General features: G+C 36.9%; 1 protein-coding gene across 3 annotated transcripts in view; it reads right to left on the bottom strand.

The window, feature by feature from the left end:
- Positions 1–20478, bottom strand: part of SLC14A1 (solute carrier family 14 member 1 (Kidd blood group)) — a 102256-nt gene that overhangs the window by 59886 nt on the left and 21892 nt on the right. The window contains exon 2 of one of the 3 annotated variants that reach the window (XM_053701062.1): positions 4626–4769. In XM_053701062.1, coding sequence (XP_053557037.1) covers positions 4626–4661 — 36 coding nt within the window. In that variant the 5' untranslated portion in view covers positions 4662–4769. Of the gene's footprint in view, positions 1–4625; positions 4770–20478 lie in introns of those variants that run through there. The other 2 variants (XM_053701058.1, XM_053701061.1) reach the window with 2 other exon arrangements.

Genomic DNA, 20478 nt, shown 5'->3' with positions numbered 1-20478 from the left:
GCCAATCAGATTCAAGTTCAATCCGAGCCAATCAGATTGAGATCGCATTCTATTGGCTAGCTTTTATCTGCTGGCTTTGGAGCTGTATTTGAGATTTATGCATTAATTTACTACATGGTTTTATCTGCTGGTATTAGAGTTGTATTTGAGATATATGAATTACTTTAATACATGCTTTTACCTGCTGGTTTTGGAGCTGTAGTTGACATACATGCATTACTTTACTACATGGTTTTATCTGCTGGTATTGGAGCTGTATTTGAGATATATTTATTACTTTACTACATGGTTTTATCTGCTGGTTTTGGAACTGTATTTGAGATATATGCATTACTTTACTACATGGTTTTATCTGCTGGTATTGGAGTTGTATTTGAGATATATGCATTATTTTACTACATGGTTTTATCTGCTGGTTTTGGAGCTGTATTTGAGATATGCATTAATTTACTACATGCTTTTATCTGCTGGTTTCGGAGCTGTATTTGAGATATGCATTAATTTACTACAAGCTTTTATCTGCTGGTATTGGAGCTGTATTTGAGATATATGCATTATTTTACTACATGGTTTTATCTGCTGGTTTTTGAGCTGTATTTGAGATATAGGCATTAATTTAGTACATGTTTTTATCTGCTGGTATTGGAGTTGTATTTGAGATATATGCATTTTTTTACTACATGGTTTTATCTGGTGGTTTTGGAGCTGTATTTGAGATATATGCATTACTTTACTACATGCTTTTATCTGCTGGTATTGGAGCTGTATTTGAGATATATGCATTATTTTACTACATGGTTTTATCTGCTGGTTTTGGAGCTGTATTTGAGATATAGGCATTAATTTACTACATGTTTTTATCTGCTGGTATTGGAGTTGTATTTGAGATATATGCATTTTTTTACTACATGGTTTTATCTGGTGGTTTTGGAGCTGTATTCGAGATATATGCATTACTTTACTACATGGTTTTATCTGCTGGTTTTGGAGCTGTATTTGAGATGTATGCATTACTTTACTACATGGTTTATCTGCTGGTTTTGGAACTGTATTTGAGATATATGCATTACTTTACTAAACGCTTTTATCTGCTGGTTTTGGAGCTGTATTTGAGATATGTATTAATTTACTACAATGTTTTATCTGCTGGTTTTGGAGCTGTATTTGACATATGCAGTAATTTACTACATGGTTTTATCTGCTGGTTTTGGAGCTGTATTTGAGATATATCAGTTACTTTACTAAAAGCTTTTATCTGCTGGCTTTGGAGCTGTATTTGCGATTTATGCATTAATTTACTACATGGTTTTATCTGCTGGTATTAGAGTTGTATTTGAGATATATGAATTACTTTACTATATGGTTTAATCTGCTGGTTTTGGAGTTGTATTTGAGATATATGCATTACTTTACTAAATGCTTTTATCTGCTGGTATTGGAGCTGTTTTTGAGATATGCATTAATTTACTACATGCGTTTATCTGCTGGTTTTGGAACTGTATTTGAGATATATGCATTACTTTACTACATGGTTTTATCTGCTGGTTTTGGAGCTGTAGTTGACATACATGCATTACTTTACTACATGGTTTTATCTGCTGGTATTGGAGCTGTATTTGAGATATATTTATTACTTTACAACATGGTTTTATCTGCTGGTTTTGGAACTGTATTTGAGATATATATTACTTTACTACATGGTTTTATCTGCTGGTATTGGAGTTGTATTTGAAATATATGCATTGTTTTACTACATGGTTTTATCTGCTGATTTTGGAGCTGTATTTGAGATATGCATTAATTTACTACATGCTTTTATCTGCTGGTATTGGAGCTGTATTTGAGATATATGCATTATTTTACTACATGGTTTTATCTGCTGGTTTTGGAGCTGTATTTGAGATATAGGCATTAATTTACTACATGGTTTTATCTGCTGGTATTGGAGTTGTATTTGAGATATATGCATTTTTTTACTACATGGTTTTATCTGGTGTTTTTGGAGCTGTATTTGAGATATATGCATTACTTTACTACATGGTTTTATCTGCTGGTATTGGAGCTGTATTTGAGATATATGCATTACTTTACTACATGGTTTTATTATTTATCTGCTGGTATTGGAGCTGTATTTGAGATATATTTATTACTTTACAACATGCTTGTATCTGCTGGTATTGGGGTATGCACCTTTTAAACTCTATATGGCAATCCCTTGTTAGGCTGAAAGTTATGCAAGGGCAGTTTGTGTGTGCTCCATTGAGCAGGGCTGCATGCAATGTCTTTTCCAATGTCTCACACTCCTAATAGAAAAATAGGAGTGGATTTATGGCCCCTCTTAGTATGGTAATTTATTTTTATTTTTACAACACAGTAATGAGTAGAGAAGAGATTGTGTATCAATATAATTGCTAATTAACTAACACTGTGCCACAGAATAGTGTTTCTCAACCACGTACTCAAGCACCCCAAACAGCCCTGGTTTTCAGTATAGCTAAACTGGTGCACAGGGGAAGTAATCAGCTGATCAGTAACACCATAGTTACTAACATGGGCTCTCACTCATCAGCTAATTATTTAATCTCTTAACTGTTTCAGCTATAATGAAAACCTGCCCTGTTGGGGGTACTTGAGGACCATGGTTGAGAAACAATACTTTACTTTAATTTAAACTACCTCTATTGGGGTCATATATGTTTTTCTCCAGTGTATCATAGCCAGTGCCTCACCGGCCTCTGACCTCATCGCACGTCACTGCTACCACTTCAGAATAAGTGCTATTGCATTATCTTTTATATTATGCACTTTTTATTATGCTATTCTACTGAATTTTCTGGTCATATTAACAGCCAACTTTTCTACTACTTTGAGTCACATATTTCATCCAAATTTTTATCCCAGAACACATTGATGTTCTCTTCACTTGTTTTGGGCAATTTAGTCTGTTTTCTCCCACAAGCCATGTGAATATAAATACTCTGAGAGCCAAAATAAGGATTACACTTTACTGTGAGGTCCTATTGAAGATACTGGTTCCAGCTAAGTAGCCCTTGTTGCTTTTCATTGCATATAAGTAGTATATATGACACCCAAAATAAATGCATTTGCATTATGCCCTTATAAACAAAAGAGCCAATATTTATTTTGGATATATAATTATAAAATTCAGTGGGAAGATGCTGCCATCTGATTTTGCAACATTAAAAGCAATATCCTAAAGCTATCTGTACTGCATTGTTTTTACAATAACTGCATGTTTACAATGAAATTGTAAGCCAAATCACAAATAGAATATAACCTTGAAACACAGACATAATACTCCTGAAAGAACACTAATCAAATTCTGTATGGAAAAAGTGGCATAGTATTTTGCTTGTTTAAAAAGCCATCTGCACTGAAAATATTTACACTGCTAAAACTACCTATAAATAAGAAGCCACAACAGAAATCAACTTCCAAATGGGAGGGGCAGCCTATTTCAATGAGCGTTCCTGTAGCAGCTGTGAATATAATAATACATTTCACAATCTGCTTGATTGAGTTCATTGGGGAATATTTATCAAGCTCTGTATAGAGCTTGAGGCCCCCCTGAAGGCTCGCCGGAAACAGAAGTTATGAAGAAGTTATGAAGCAGGGGTCTAAAGACCCAAAAAAACAAAAAAAAATATTTCATGATTCAGATAGAGAATACAATTTTAAACAACATTCCAATTTAATTATATTATTTAATTTGCTTCATTCTTTAGATATCCTTTTTTAAAGAAATAGCAATGCACAGGGGTGAGCCAATCACATGAGGCAAATATGTGTGAATATATCAATATCAAGAGAATGAAGCAAATTAGATAATAGAAGATTAGATAAATTAGAAAGTTGTTTAAAATGGTATTTTCTATTTGAATCAAGAAAGAAAAAAAATGGGTTTAATGTCCCTTTAAGGGTTTGTCTTGCTGTTATAGCGCAGGTCTTGCCTTCCTCCCTCCTACAAGCTTGTTAAAATTGCGCGGCAAGACCGCGCTATTAAAAAACATCCCCCATAGAAAGACCAGCGACGTAGAGGGTATGCCGCTGGTCATCAAGGGGTTAAAAACTGTGCAACACCATGATTTAAAGAATTCCATACACAATCCATTAAAATGTAATATGTCATATAATAAAATATATATGCTTACAATAAGTCATGTATGCAAAATCACCTACAAACGCACACATATATAAATAAATAAATATATATATATATATATATATATATATACATACACACACACACAAATATATATATTTATATATATATATATATATATATATATATATATATATATATATCACTTATAAATAATATTTATACACACACACACACACACATAATATAAATATATATATATATATATATATATATATATATATATATATATACTGTATATATATATATATACATATATACTGTGTGTATATATATATATATATATATACACACACACACACATATACATATTTATATACAGACACACACACAAATATATATATATATATATATATATGCTGTATCTATTTCTTTATATACATATAATGAAAATTCTTAAATACTTTTGAAAATAAAATAAAGGATTGTACAATACACTTACTTTGCCTAATATGATCAAGTTGCTGTCTGTCTTCATGAGGTTTCTGATGCTCTAATGCCTTAGAGAGCTTTTTATACAGCAGTGGCTGCCCAGCCCATTTGCTTGGGTTTGTAGATATGCTACTTTTTGTAGGTTTCCTGCCAACTTTAAAAAAGTAGTTATTGGAACCAGTGGGGATCAGCTTCATATTAATGACAATTGGTGCATTCTGTTAATAAAGTAAAGAGGTAAATATTTCTGCTTTTTGCTATATCATGTTACATTAGCTCTGCACTGCTAGATACTCTTTTGGTTCATTAGAATCATTTGTTATGAAATTCTAATTCAACCACACATGTAATATTATAATCATTTTTGATGTTCAGCTATAACATTATTAAAAGGATATCAAACCCAAAAATCTCAAATTGATTCAGACAGAGCATACAATTTAACCCCCCCAAAAACTTTCCAATTTACTTCTATTATCAAATTAGCTTAGTTCCCATAGTATTTTTTGTTGAAGAGATCCCTAGGTATGTGTCTGTAGCATCACATGGCAGGACAAAGTGCTGCTATCTAGTGCTCTTGCAAATGGAGACCATTCTTGCAAAACTGCTGCTACATAGTGATCCAGACAAGTGCACACACCTGAGCTTGCATCCCTGCTTTTCAACAAAAGATGCTAAAAGAACAAAGAAAAATGATTAAAAAAAAGTAAACTAGAAAGTTGTTTAAAATTCCATTCTCTTATATATGATACAGAATGTCCCTGTCCTACTTAAAAGCCCCAAGGCAGAACACTGTGCGATCTGCGTTCTTATCGCAGAAACTGAAGGGTCTCAGCAGAAAGAACGGCAGTGGCAGTTAGAATTATTATTTTGCCTGCACTTTTAATTTCTACCTGCAGGTGTCACTGTTCCGTTCTATCTCAATGTAAATATTTGCTACTTTCCTCCCATTTTCCTGATCTCCAGTGCGGTACAGGGTACAGGGTAACAGCACATTGCAGAAAAGGTAAGTCAGGGCTTAACAAATGTATTCTAGGAGTGTAGGAGCCAACCAAAACACTTAGCACACAGATTTTTTTGTTTGTTCTTTAATAAGTGTGTGTGTGTGTTGTGTATATATGTTGTGTGTGTATATATGTTGTGTGTATATATATGTTGTGTGTGTATATATGTTGTGTGTGTATATATGTTGTGTGTATATATATGTTGTGTGTGTATATATGTTGTGTGTATATATATGTTGTGTGTGTATATATGTTGTGTGTGTATATATGTTGTGTGTATATATATGTTGTGTGTGTATATATGTTGTGTGTATATATATATATATGTGTGTGTATATATGTTGTGTGTGTATATATGTTGTGTGTATATATATGTTGTGTGTGTATATATGTTGTGTGTATATATATATATATATGTGTGTGTATATATGTTGTGTGTGTATATATATATATATGTGTGTGTATATATGTTGTGTGTGTATATATATATATATGTGTGTGTATATATGTTGTGTGTATATATATATATGTGTGTGTATATATGTTGTGTGTGTATATATATATATATGTTGTGTGTGTATATATGTTGTGTGTGTATATATGTTGTGTGTATATATATGTTGTGTGTGTATATATGTTGTGTGTATATATATATATGTGTGTGTATATATGTTGTGTGTATATATATGTTGTGTGTGTATATATGTTGTGTGTGTATATATGTTGTGTGTGTATATATGTTGTGTGTGTATATATGTTGTGTGTGTATATATGTTGTGTATGTATATATGTTGTGTGTGTATATATGTTGTGTGTGTATGTTGTGTATATATGTTGTGTGTGTATATATGTTGTGTGTGTATATATGTTGTGTGTGTATATATGTTGTGTGTGTATATATGTTGTGTGTGTATGTTGTGTATATATGTTGTGTGTGTATATATGTTGTGTGTGTATATATGTTGTGTGTGTATATATGTTGTGTGTGTATATATGTTGTGTGTGTATATATGTTGTGCGTGTATATATGTTGTGCGTGTATATATGTTGTGTGTGTATATATGTTGTGTGTGTATATATGTTGTGTGTGTATATATGTTGTGTGTATATATGTTGTGTGTATATATGTTGTGTGTGTATATATGTTGTGTGTGTATATATGTTGTGTGTGTATATATGTTGTGTATGTATATATGTTGTGTGTGTATATATGTTGTGTGTGTATATATGTTGTGTATATATGTTGTGTGTGTATATATGTTGTGTATGTATATATGTTGTGTGTGTATATATGTTGTGTGTGTATATATGTTGTGTGTGTATATGTTGTGTGTGTATATATGTTGTGTGTGTATATATGTTGTGTATGTATATATGTTGTGTGTGTATATATGTTGTGTATGTATATATGTTGTGTGTGTATATATGTTGTGTGTGTATATATGTTGTGTGTGTATATATGTTGTGTGTGTATATATGTTGTGTGTGTATATATGTTGTGTGTGTGTATATATGTTGTGTATGTATATATGTTGTGTGTGTATATATGTTGTGTGTGTATATATGTTGTGTGTGTATGTTGTGTGTGTATATATGTTGTGTGTGTATATATGTTGTGTGTGTATGTTGTGTATATATGTTGTGTGTGTATATATGTTGTGTGTGTATATATGTTGTGTGTGTATATATGTTGTGTGTGTGTATATATGTTGTGCGTGTATATATGTTGTGTGTGTATATATGTTGTGTGTGTATATATGTTGTGTGTGTATATATGTTGTGTGTGTATATATGTTGTGTGTATATATGTTGTGTGTATATATGTTGTGTGTGTATATATGTTGTGTGTGTATATATGTTGTGTGTGTATATATGTTGTGTATGTATATATGTTGTGTGTGTATATATGTTGTGTGTGTATATATGTTGTGTATATATGTTGTGTGTGTATATATGTTGTGTATGTATATATGTTGTGTGTGTATATATGTTGTGTGTGTATATATGTTGTGTGTGTATATATGTTGTGTGTGTATATGTTGTGTGTGTATATATGTTGTGTGTGTATATATGTTGTGTATGTATATATGTTGTGTGTGTATATATGTTGTGTATGTATATATGTTGTGTGTGTATATATGTTGTGTGTGTATATATGTTGTGTGTATATATGTTGTGTGTGTATATATGTTGTGTGTGTATATATGTTGTGTGTGTATATATGTTGTGTATGTATATATGTTGTGTGTGTATATATGTTGTGTGTGTATATATGTTGTGTGTGTATGTTGTGTGTGTATATATGTTGTGTGTGTATATATGTTGTGTGTGTATGTTGTGTATATATGTTGTGTGTGTATATATGTTGTGTGTGTATATATGTTGTGTGTGTATATATGTTGTGTGTGTATGTTGTGTGTGTATATATGTTGTGTGTGTATATATGTTGTGTGTGTATGTTGTGTATATATGTTGTGTGTGTATATATGTTGTGTGTGTATATATGTTGTGTGTGTATATATGTTGTGTGTGTATATATGTTGTGTATATATGTTGTGTGTGTATATATGTTGTGTGTGTATATATGTTGTGCGTGTATATATATGTTGTGCGTGTATATATGTTGTGTGTGTATATATGTTGTGTGTGTATATATGTTGTGTGTGTATATATGTTGTGTGTGTATATATGTTGTGTGTGTATATATATATATATGTTGTGTGTGTATATATGTTGTGTGTGTATATATGTTGTGCGTGTATATATGTTGTATGTGTATATATATATATATATGTTGTGTGTGTATATATATGTTGTGCGTGTATATATGTTGTGTGTGTATATATGTTGTGTGTGTATATATGTTGTGTGTGTATATATGTTGTGTGTGTATATATATGTTGTGTGTGTATATATGTTGTGTGTGTATATATGTTGTGTGTGTATATATATGTTGTGTGTGTATATATGTTGTGTGTGTATATATGTTGTGTTTGTATATATATGTTGTGTGTGTATATATGTTGTGTGTGTATATATGTTGTGTGTGTATATATATGTTGTGTGTGTATATATGTTGTGTGTGTATATATGTTGTGCGTGTATATATGTTGTGTGTGTATATATGTTGTGTGTGTATATATGTTGTGCGTGTATATATGTTGTGTGTGTATATATATATATATATATATGTTGTGTGTGTATATATGTTGTGTGTGTATATATATATATATGTTGTGTGTGTATATATGTTGTGTGTGTATATATGTTGTGTGTGTATATATGTTGTGCGTGTATATATGTTGTGTGTGTATATATATATATATGTTGTGTGTGTATATATGTTGTGTGTGTATATATGTTGTGTGTGTATATATGTTGTGTGTGTATATATGTTGTGCGTGTATATATGTTGTGTGTGTATATATGTTGTGCGTGTATATATGTTGTGTGTGTATATATGTTGTGCGTGTATATATGTTGTGTGTGTATATATGTTGTGTGTGTATATCAGTGATAGGCACATATCAGGGCTGTGGTGGACATTTTCCAAAGTACAGAGCTTAGTGAAGGACACCAAGGTACATTTCAAATTAAAAACATAAAAAACACTCCACCGAGAGGGTAGTGGATGCATGGTTAAATGGTCATCCAGCAGATGTGGTAGAGACAGTGAAGGAGTTTAAATATGCATAGGATAGGCATAAGGCTATGCTAGATATAAGATAAGGCCAGCAACTAATGAAAGTATTCAGAAAATTGGGCAGTCTAGATGGGCAGAATGGTTCCTATCTGCTGACACTTTCTATGATTCTATAAGTCAGGAGAGCGGCATTACAGACACCAATTAACTAGTCAGGGGAGTATATTTGCAGCATAGCAATGCTTCCCCCCCCTGCAGCATAGCAATGCTTCCCCCCCCTGCAGCATAGCAATGCTTCCCCCCACTGCAGCATAGCAATGCTTCCCCCCACTGCAGCATAGCAATGCTTCCCCCCACTGCAGCATAGCAATGCTTCCCCCCCCTGCAGCATAGCAATGCTTCCCCCCACTGCAGCATAGCAATGCTTCCCCCCACTGCAGCATAGCGATGCTTCCCCCCCTGCAGCATAGCAATGCTCCATACAGCATAGGCAGCACTTTTCATGTACTCCCATCAGCATGCAGAAATAAAATATGTATCTGTGGTGAAGCAGGACTGAATTCCACCTGAGTGCAAGCAGGACAACATTGTTACCAGCTCTTCTAGATCTATTCCCTGCAGAGAGCATGCTTAATCCCTTCACTCTCCCCTGGGTGGTCTCAGCATGCAGATACCCTGGCTGCTAACAAATTAAATGGAGGTCACAGTGCAAACAGAACAGCAGGCTCTTTAAATTGGCTGTTCTGACTCCAATCCTTCTCTGACAGTATCATGTGTCCCAGCAGCAGGAGCCTCCAGGGGGCTCCTGCTGCTGTGACACAGGATTGGGGGAGTCTGAGACCCCTGTTTAAATAGAATCCTGGAGGCTCCAGCTGCTGGGACACAGGATTGGGGGGAGTCTGAAACCCCTGTTTAAATAGAATCCTGGAGGCTCCAGCTGCTGGGACACAGGATGGCGGGAGTCTGGGACCCCTGTTTAAATAGAATCCTGGAGGCTCCTGCTGCTGGGACACAGAATTGGGGGGAGTCTGGGACCCCTGTTTAAATAGAATCCTGGAGGCTCCTGCTGCTGGGACACAGGATACTGTCTGAGAATGATTGGAGACAGAGCAGCCAGTTTAAAGAGGCTGCTGGGGGGCTCTGCAACTCCTGACCAAACCCATCCACCTTGATGTTAAACGAATGATCATCATGGTTGGTTACTTACTTGTGGCTAGATTACGAGTTTTGCGTTATGAGCGTCTCGGTGCTAACTTGCAATTTATTTCCACCGCTCACCTCCCTATAGCGCTGCTATTACAGGTTTGCAAAAACCCGGCGTTAGCAGCCAATATGGCAGCGCTGAGCTCCATTGAGCTCCATACCGCACCCAAATACCAGCGCTGCTTTGAGCTGGTTTTACATGCTCATGCGCGATTTCCCCATAGACATCAATGGGGAGAGCCGGCTAAAAGAAGCCTAACACCTGCAATAAAGGAGCGCAAAGCTCCGTAACGCATCCCCATTGATTCCTATGGGGAAAGAAAAGTTATGTTTACACCTAACACCCTAACATAAACCCTGAGTCTAAAAACCCCTAATCTGCCGCCCCCGACATTGCTGCCACCTACATTACAGTTATTAACCCCTAATATGCCTGCCCCAATATCGCCGCCACTTACATTACAGTTATTAACCCCTAATATGCCGCCCCCAATGTCGCCGCCACCTACATTACACTTATTAACCCCTAATCTGCTGCCCCCAACGTCGCCGCCACTATACTAAAGTTATTAACCCCTAAACCTAACCCTAAGTCTAACCCTCACCCTAACGTAACCTTAACAAAACTAACTTTAACATAATTAAAATAAATCTAAATAAAAATTACAATTAATACCTAAATAATTCCTATTTAAAACTAAATACTTACCTGTAAAATAAACCCTAAGCTAGCTACAATATAACTAATAGTTACATTGTATCTAGCTTAGGTTTTATTTTTATTTCACAGGTAAGTTTGTATTTATTTTAACTAGGTAGACTAGTTAGTAAATAGTTATTAACTATTTACTATCTAGGTAAAATAAATACAAATGTACCTGTAAAATAAAACCTAACCTAAGTTACACTAACACCTAACATTACACTAAAATTAAATAAATTAGATTAATTAAATACAATTAACTAAATTACAAAAAAAAATAAACACCAAATTACACAAAATAAAAAAGAAATGATCAAATATTTAAACTAATTAGACCTAATCTAATAGCCCTATCAAAATACCCCCCCCCAAATAAAAAAAAAACCCTAGCCTAAACTAAACTGCCCAACAGTAAAACCCACCACCCACACAACCAAACCCCCAAATAAAATCCTATCTAAAAAAACCTAAGCTCCCCATTGCCCTGAAAAGGGCATTTGGAAGGGCATTGCCCTTAAAAGGGCATTTAGCTCTTTTCCATTGACCAAAGTCCCTAATCTAAAAATAAAACCCACCCAATAAACCCTTAAAAAAAACCTAACACTAACCCCCGAAGATCCACTTACAGTTTTTGAAGACCGGACATCCATCCTCATCAAGCCGGGAGAAGTCTTCATCCAAGCGGGCAGAAGTCCTCAACGAAGCCGGGAGAAGTCTTCATCCAAGCGGCAAGAAGTGGTCCTCCAGTCGGGCAGAAGTCTTCAACCAACGCGGAGCGGCTCCATCTTCAAGACATCCAGTGCGGAGCATCCTCTTCTTTCGATGGATACTGAAGAATGAAGGTTCCTTTAAGGGACGTCATCCAGGATGGCGTCCCTTGAATTCCGATTGGCTGATAGAATTCTATCAGCCAATTGGAATTAAAGTTGAAAAAATCCTATTGGCTGATGCAATCAGCCAATAGGATTTTTTTCAACTTTAATTCCGGTTGGCTGTTAGAATTCTAACAGCCAATTGGAATTCAAGGGACGCCATCTTCATTCTTCAGTAGCCGTCGAAAGAGGAGGATGCTCCACTCCGGATGTCTTGAAGATGGAGCCGCTCCGCATCGGAAGGATGAAGATAGAAGATGCCGTCTTTATGAAGACTTCTGCCCGCCTGGAGGACCACTTCTTGCCGCTTGGATGAAGACTTCTCCCGGCTTCGTTAAGGATGGATGTCCGGTTTTCAAAAACTGTAAGTGGATCTTCGGGGGTTAGTGTTTTTTAAGAGTTTATTGGGTGGGTTTTATTTTTAGCTTAGGGTCTGGGCTGAAAATGATCTAAATGCCCTTTTGAGGCAATGCCCATCCAAATTCCCTTTTCAGGGCAATGAGGAGCTTAGGTTTTTTTTAGATAGGATTTTATTTGGGGGGTTTGGTTGTGTGGGTGGTGGGTTTTACTGTTGGGGGTTGTTTGTATTTTTTTTACAGGTAAAAGTGCTGATTTCTTTGGGGCAATGATGCGGAATCTGTTGGCGCTCTACAAATAACCGATAATAATAATAATAATAATAATAATAGTGTAGGCTAGGGGTTTTATTATTTTGGGGGGACTTTTTTATTTTAATAGGGCTATTAGATTAGTGTGTAATTTAGTGTTTATATTTTTTATAATTTAGTTAATTGTATTTAATTAATGTAATTAATTTAATTGTAGTGTAATGTTAGGTGTTAGTGTAAGACAGGTTAGGTTTTATTTTACAGGTAAGTTTGTATTTATTTTAACTAGGTAGTTAGTAAATAGTTAATAACTATTTACTAACTAGTCTACCTAGTTAAAATGAATACAAACTTACCTGTGAAATAAAAATAAAACCAAAGATAGATACAATGTAACTATTAGCTATATTGTAGCTAGCTTAGGTTTTATTTTATAGGTAAGTATTTAGTTTTAAATATGAATTATTTAGGTATTAATTGTAATTTTTATTTAGATTTATTTTAATTATGTTAAAGTTAGTGAGTGTTAGGGTTAGACTTAGGGTTAGGTTTAGGGGTTAATAACTTCAGTATAGTGGCAGCAATTTTGGGGGCAGCAGATTAGGGGTTAATAACAGTAATGTAGGTTGCGGCAATGTTAGGGACAGCAGGTTAGGGGTTAATATTTATCTAGTGTTTGCGATGTGGGAGTATGGCGGTTTAGGGGTTAATATGTTTATTATAGTTGCAGCGATGTCGGGAGAGGCAGATTAGGGGTTAATAATTTTATTTTAGTGTTTGCGATGCGGGAGGGCCTCGGTTTGGGGGTTAATAGGTAGTTTATGGGTGTTAGTGTACTTTTTAACACTTTAGTTATGTGTTTTATGTTACGGCTTTGTAACATAAAAGCCATAACTACTGACTTTCAGTTTATGGTACGGATCTTGTAGTTATGGGCTGTACCGCTCACTTTTTGGCCGGACAGGCAAACTTGTAATACCGGCACTATGGTAGTTACATTGCGTTACGGCCAAAAAGGTGTGCGGTACAGATATACCTGCAAGACTCGTATTACCAGTGGTAGTCAAAAAGCATCGTTATGAAGCTTTTTCACTCATAACGCAAAACTCATAATCTAGCCGTAGGTTAGGTAAGGTTTTTCACAGTAGACAGCGGTCTTCTACACACAGACCCCAGCACCAACGCTGCCGCACAGATCAAGGAATGAGAGCGGGTCATGACTCATGGGTGGTTGACACAGGCTGCACTGCAGGCAGCTTGCTTCTTCCCTCTCTTTCACTCATTTTTTCGCTACTGTGTAGCATCACATGGGCACGGGCCCGGGCTCAATCTTGCGAAATGTGGAGAAGAGTCAGGACCAGCATTAATCTGTCCTACCCCTCCCTCCCCACTGCAAACTATGTGTTGGACCTTGCAAGGGCCAGTCACGGACACTAGTGTCCGTGTACGGACACCTTGCCTATCCCTGGTGTATATGTTGTGTGTGTGTATATGGTGTGTGTGTATATGTTGTGTGTGTGTGTGTGTACAGTATATATGTTTTGTGTGTGTATATGTTGTGTGTGTGGGTATATAGTGTGTGTGTGGGTATATGGTGGGTGTGTATATGGTGTGTGTGTATATGTTGTGTGTGTGTATATGTTGTGTGTGTGTGTGTATGTTGTGTGTGTGTGTGTGTATATATGTTGTGTGTAAATATGTTGTGTGTGTGTATATATATGGTGTGTGTGTGTGTATGGTGTGTATGGTGTGTGTGGGTATATGGTGTGTATATGGTTTGTGTATATGGTGTGTATGTATATGGTGTGTGTGTATATATGTTGTGTGTGTAAATATGTTGTGTGTATGTGTTTATGTTGTGTGTGTATATGTTGTGTATATGTTTTGTGTGTGTGTATATGTTGTGTGTGTGTATATATGTTGTGTGTGTGTGTGTATATATGTTGTGTGTGTATATATATATTTTAGTGTGTGTAGAGATCACAGAAGCTGAAACTTTACCAAATAAGTTAATTGGATATGCACAGTATTGGAAAAATGGGGTTGTGGACCCTTACCAAGCCTTTTTCAGAATACTGTGAATATCCCTTTAACTCATTTGGGAAAAGCTTCAGCCTTTGTCATGTATAACAGTTTTTTTTTTTTAAATGGGTGAATATTATATTATTTGTTCTTCCAGTGTTTTTTTATTTTTAAGATCTCTTTACTGGAATTAACTCTGAGGTTGTAATAAATAAATAAATAATATACAGTATGTGTGTGTGTGTGTGTATATATATATATATACTGTATATACTAATTTCTAAGTGCCATCCTTTAGGAAGCATATAGTATACATCAGCAGTATAAGCATGGAGCAGCAGCCCCTCCAAAATAAGCATATAGACCCCAGCAGTACAGTAGAGCAGGTTCCCAGGCAGACTGACACTGTGGGATCGTACAGCAGACATCAGCGAGGCTGTACATGAACCTGTCCTCATGCACACTGAGTAAGGGCAACAAACACTGCAACACCGGCTCCTTAGAGACACTGCAAAAAAAAATTCACTAAAAAATTCTCATCGCAGAAAATGAAAAAAGTTCTGCCTCTGGGCTTAAAAGTAGAGATATTAAAGGCCTAAACACGGCATTACAATTTTTTTATATGGCAGAATAAGAGGCCTAGAATCTCTATTGAGAAATTGTTCCAACCTAGAAAATTTGGAGGCTTAGCCCTCCCAAACCTGAAAATGTATAACTAAGTGTTCTTGAGTCGTATCGTTATAGACTGGATCCTGAACATGGACTATTTCACAAACAACAGTTTAGAAATTAATTTGATCTATCCATTTTCTCCAGTGGCTCTCATCCATTGTACATCCAGGCTAATCCCCAAGCAGGTGAAACAGATCAAAACTATGTATACCGTTATTTGGGCCTGGAGAAAAATAAGAACCTTATTGAATTATAATTCCAACATACCTAAATTTCAAACAATTTTAGGCAACCCAGAGTTTCAGGAGGGAACACGGGCAGTAGTATTTCATAACTGGGAAAAATTAGGATTAACATATATGAGCCAATTATTAGACCACCAACTACAATCTATTACATTTTGTGATTCCCTAAAATGAGAATTTAAAATAGACAATAAAGATTTCTTCGCCTATCTCCAAATCCGACATTATTTATATAAATTTGTCTTTGAGTTTGGGTGCAGTTGGTCTTAGGGTACAATTGACAACTGGATGCTCTTAGCAAAGAACGGAATTTTATCGGATTCACCATGGTATGAGTTACTAGTTTCACAGAAGGGTGAAACAAACTTAATGTATATTGCAAATAACTAGAATATCTTATTCCCTGAGACTATCATAGACCCAGCCCTAATGTCAGGGTTTTTTCCCTGTTTTGTTTGCTATGTGCTGATGGCAGCCATTTTACTCACCTCTCTTGCTGTCTGGTGCATACTGTGTGATGCTGCTCATTTCCTGCACTTCCTTTTATGGCCAGACTGGTGTACATCATCCGTGTGAGACAGGGTGCAGTCTCAGAATTGTGATGTCATCACTTATTATTTAAAGGGCCTCTGTTCAGTATGCTTTGCCCTTGCGTTGTCTCAGACCTGTTTGTGAGAGCTCCTGTGTATTACTTGGCTGTCTGACATCCTTCCTGGTTCCTGATCTCTGGTTTGTTCCTGACTCTGCTGTTCTCCTTGTTCCTGATTCCGGCTCGTCTAACTACTCGCTTTGGCTCCTGACTCGGCTCGTCTACCAGCTCTGGTTTTGATTCCTGGCTTGTTATTTGACTTGTGGACATTTTACTATTTTTTGCTATTAATAAAGGTGTGATTATTTTTGCACTTCTCGTCTCAGTCTGATTCCTGCACCCTGACATTACGCAAGGGCCATGAATCCTGATGGTGCTAATAATCCACCTTTACCTGCCATAATTTCCAGGATGGATGAACAGGATCACCGCTTGGATCAATTTGCACTAGCCCTGCAAACCCTGCTGACTCGCACTGCACATTTGGACCAAAGTGTCCCGCAAGTTATGGCTGCTCCGGTTTCCACTGCTGCACCTAGTCCTACCAGGAGCATGTCCAGTTCTGCACCGCTACCTCAGCATTATGGAGGTGATCCTAATCAGTGCAGAGGGTTTTTGAACCAGGTGGGCATTTGCTTTGAGATGTTACCTCAGGCGTTTCCCTCTGACAGAGCTAAGGTGGGATTTCTCATCTCGTTACTCTTTGACACAGCTCTTGCCTGGGCTAATCCCTTGTGGGAGACTAATAAACCTGTGATTTCAAATTACCCTGAATTTGTGGCCTCCTTTGGAAGGGTATTTGATGTTCCGGAAAGCTCCTCTGCTGCTAAACGACTCATGTCCATTCATCAAGGTACAAGATCTGTTGCTCAGTATGCCATTGAGTTCCGTACGCTTGCCGCAGAGGTAGGTTGGAACAATGACACCCTTGTTGCCGCCTTCTTTCATGGTCTCTCTGATGCGATTAAAGACAAAGTTGCTGCCAGAGATTTACCAGAAGATCTTGAGGCATTGGTGTCTTTTTTTATTCTAATTGACATCAGACTAAGTGAGAGGCCCTCTTTCAAGGAGCGCTTGTGGAAGCCTCCTGTTCCATTGTCTCCTACGTGTTTGTTCCCACCCATGCCTCCCTCTCCTCCCATGCCTCCTAGTCCCGAGTCACCAGGTACTGCTGAGCCGATGCAGTTGGGATTCACACATCTCTCCATGGCAGAGAGGGCCTTTAGGAGGAGGAAGGGGTTCTGCCTCTATTGTGGGTTACAGGGCCACCTTTTGAAGTCTTTTCCTACACGGCTGGGAAACGCTTACACCTAAGGTCCTGTCGGGGGCAGACCTTGGGTGGTTTATCCTTGTCCCCGCAACCACTAAAGGAGAAACCTTTGGTCATGGTTGTCCTTTCCTGGGTGGACTCCTCCATAGTCACCCAGGCTCTTGTTGACTCCTGTGCTGTGGGCCATTTCATTGACAGTGCTTTTGTATCAAAGCAATCCATTCCTGTTTTGCCTCGGTCCGTTCTTCTTGCTATTGAGGCCATTGATGGCAGGCCCCTTCAGCCCGCACTCGTTACTCACGAAACTGCTCCATTATCCATGGCTGTTGGGGCTCTCCATTTTGAAACCCTTCAGTTCCAGGTGATAAACTCTCTGCATTTTCCGGTTGTTATGGGTTATCCCTGGCTCCAAAAGCACAATCCCAGTCTCAACTGGCGCAGGTCCGAAATTTTGTTGTGGTCTCCGCAATGTATTTCCACTTGTCTTCGGAAACCAGTTAAAGTCTTGTGCACTTCTTCGGTATCTCAATTGCCAGAGGAGTACCGAGCGTTTAGAGACGTTTTTGACAAGGTGCGTGCCGGTACGTTGCCTCCTCACCGGTCTTACGATTGTGCCATAGACCTGCAACCCAGAGCCATTCCTCCTCGGGGCCGGGTTTACCCTCTGTCTGTTGCAGAGAATTGTGCTATGGAGGAGTATGTTGCCGATGCTCTGTCATGGGGGATCATCTGCAAATCCTGCTCTCCTGCAGGGGCTGGCTTCTTCTTTGTGAAGAAAAAGGGTGGCGAGTTAAGACCATGCATCGATTATAGGGGTCTTAATCATCTTACCATTAAGAATGCTTACCCTATTCCGCTCATTACGGAACTCTTTGACCACCTCAAGGGAGCTATGGTCTTTACAAAACTTAATTAGAGAGGAGCGTACAATCTCATTAGGATCAAGGAGGGCCACAAATGGAAAACAGCATTTAACACCAGGAGCAGGCATTATGAGTATCTTGTAATGCCCTTTGGCCTATGTAATGCTCCTGCTGTTTTCCAGGAATTTATTAATGATGTCCTACGAGATATGCTGCAACAGTGTATTGTGGTGTACTTAGATGACATCCTCATTCACTCACCCACACTTGTGGCTCATCGTTCTGATGTTACACAGGTTCTTAAGAGACTACGTGAGAACGGCTTGTTTTGTAAACTCGAGAAATGTGAGTTCCATCATACTCAAGTAACCTTCCTAGGTTATGTTATCTCCGTTGCAGGGTTCTCCATGGATCCTGACAAGTTATCTGCAGTTCTGCAGTGGCCTCGCCCAGTTGGTCTTCGGTCTATTCAACGTTTTTTGGGGTTTGCCAATTACTAAAGAAAGTTAAAAACTTTTCTTCCTTGGTCAAACCTATCACAGACATGACCCGTAAAGAGAATGATTTACTCCATTGGTCACCTACTGCCATTAAGGTCTTTGATAGTCTTAAGACTGCCTTTGCTGCCGCTCCAGTTCTGGCTCATCCTAACACTGTCCTGCCTTTCATTCTTGAGGTCGTTGCGTCTGAGACTGGTGTAGGTGCCCTCTTGTCTCAATGTACTATGCCTGACGGTTCCTTTCATCTGTGTGGTTTCTTCTCCAAGAAATTGTCTCCAGCGGAGTGCAATTATAAAACAGTGACATACGGTGAGGTCAGAGGCTGGTGAGGCACTGGCTGATACTCCCGATAAACACACACATATATAAATATATATATCATACATATATTATATGCTATGCTTAACTCATATACATGCCAGTTACAGATAGCACAGCAGCTGTCCCTAGTCTTGTTAATTGTCCCTGTGATCTGACTTTGGCAGCGTCTGTAGGGTTAATGGGAACTAGAGCTCTTATTGATCCAGAATAATCAATGTGGATTCAGTCAAACTAAATTAAAACTATAGTTAGAATATGGTTATTTTTCTATATATTTTGCCCATTGGTACTAACTTTAAATGATCTACTAAGTAGAGGACAGATTTCTATTTGCATCCATACGTCAACATCAGTAAAAAAAAAAAAAAAAAAAAAATATTATCCTGTTGTTGATTATTTGTTGTGGAATCCATTCCAGTTTCCAGTTTTTAATATAAAATATTTGCATACATTTTCTTCTTCAACTCTGTAGATATGTAGATAGCTGTGTGAATAGTTTCATATAAAAGCTAAATAAAGAATAATGGATTCTTAGAATGCTTGAATGTTAAGAAAAGATCTGTACAGAGTATGGTCCTAAGAGTACAATTTAAGATATAATTAATCTTCAGAATGATTTCCACAACATAAATTAAAACAATTCATTTTTAGCTTATGTACAATAGCAAGCATATTTGGAAGTCCTTGTAGTTAAGTTTGCAGTGCACTGAAAATATCTTCCGGATTTGACAGTGAATTGAATGATTTAAGGCATTAAAGGGGAAGTAGAAAGGAATTTGCATTTTTGGAAGCCTTTAAGTAGTTATGTGGATATGAGGTATTATCAGCTGAGTGAACACAATCCTTTTACCCTCTATTTATTTGTTATTTATTACCCAGAAATATCCACAATTTGCCTGTACTGAATGGTAATTAATGACAAATAAATAGAAAGTAAAAGGACAGCAGATTTGAGCTTCCAATTTGGAACATTCATGCAAGTTGTCTGCTGCCATTTAAAAAAAAAAAATAAGCTTTTTCCTTGTGTAAAATACGTTGTGTCTGGAAAGTTCCCAGCAAGCAGTTTGCTTAAGAGATGGGTTATTTATTTGTAATAATTGAAGCTGTCAAATATTTTTCACCAAAATAGTGTAGACAAAGGATTCTGACAACTTGAAACAGCTGATAATACCTCAGATCCACATAACCACTTAAAGGCTTCCAAAATTGCAAATTGTTTTCTACTTCACCTTTAATGTCTTAATTTCATTATTCAATTCACTATCAAATCTTGCAGACATTTTCAGTGCACTGCAGACTTACTAGTACAAGGAGGACTTCAATATGGATGCTTTTGTACAAACATACT

This window comes from Bombina bombina, chromosome 2, assembly GCF_027579735.1.
Source record: "Bombina bombina isolate aBomBom1 chromosome 2, aBomBom1.pri, whole genome shotgun sequence".
Taxonomy (NCBI): Eukaryota; Metazoa; Chordata; class Amphibia; order Anura; family Bombinatoridae; genus Bombina; species Bombina bombina.
This window is presented reverse-complemented; position numbering and strand designations above follow the sequence as displayed.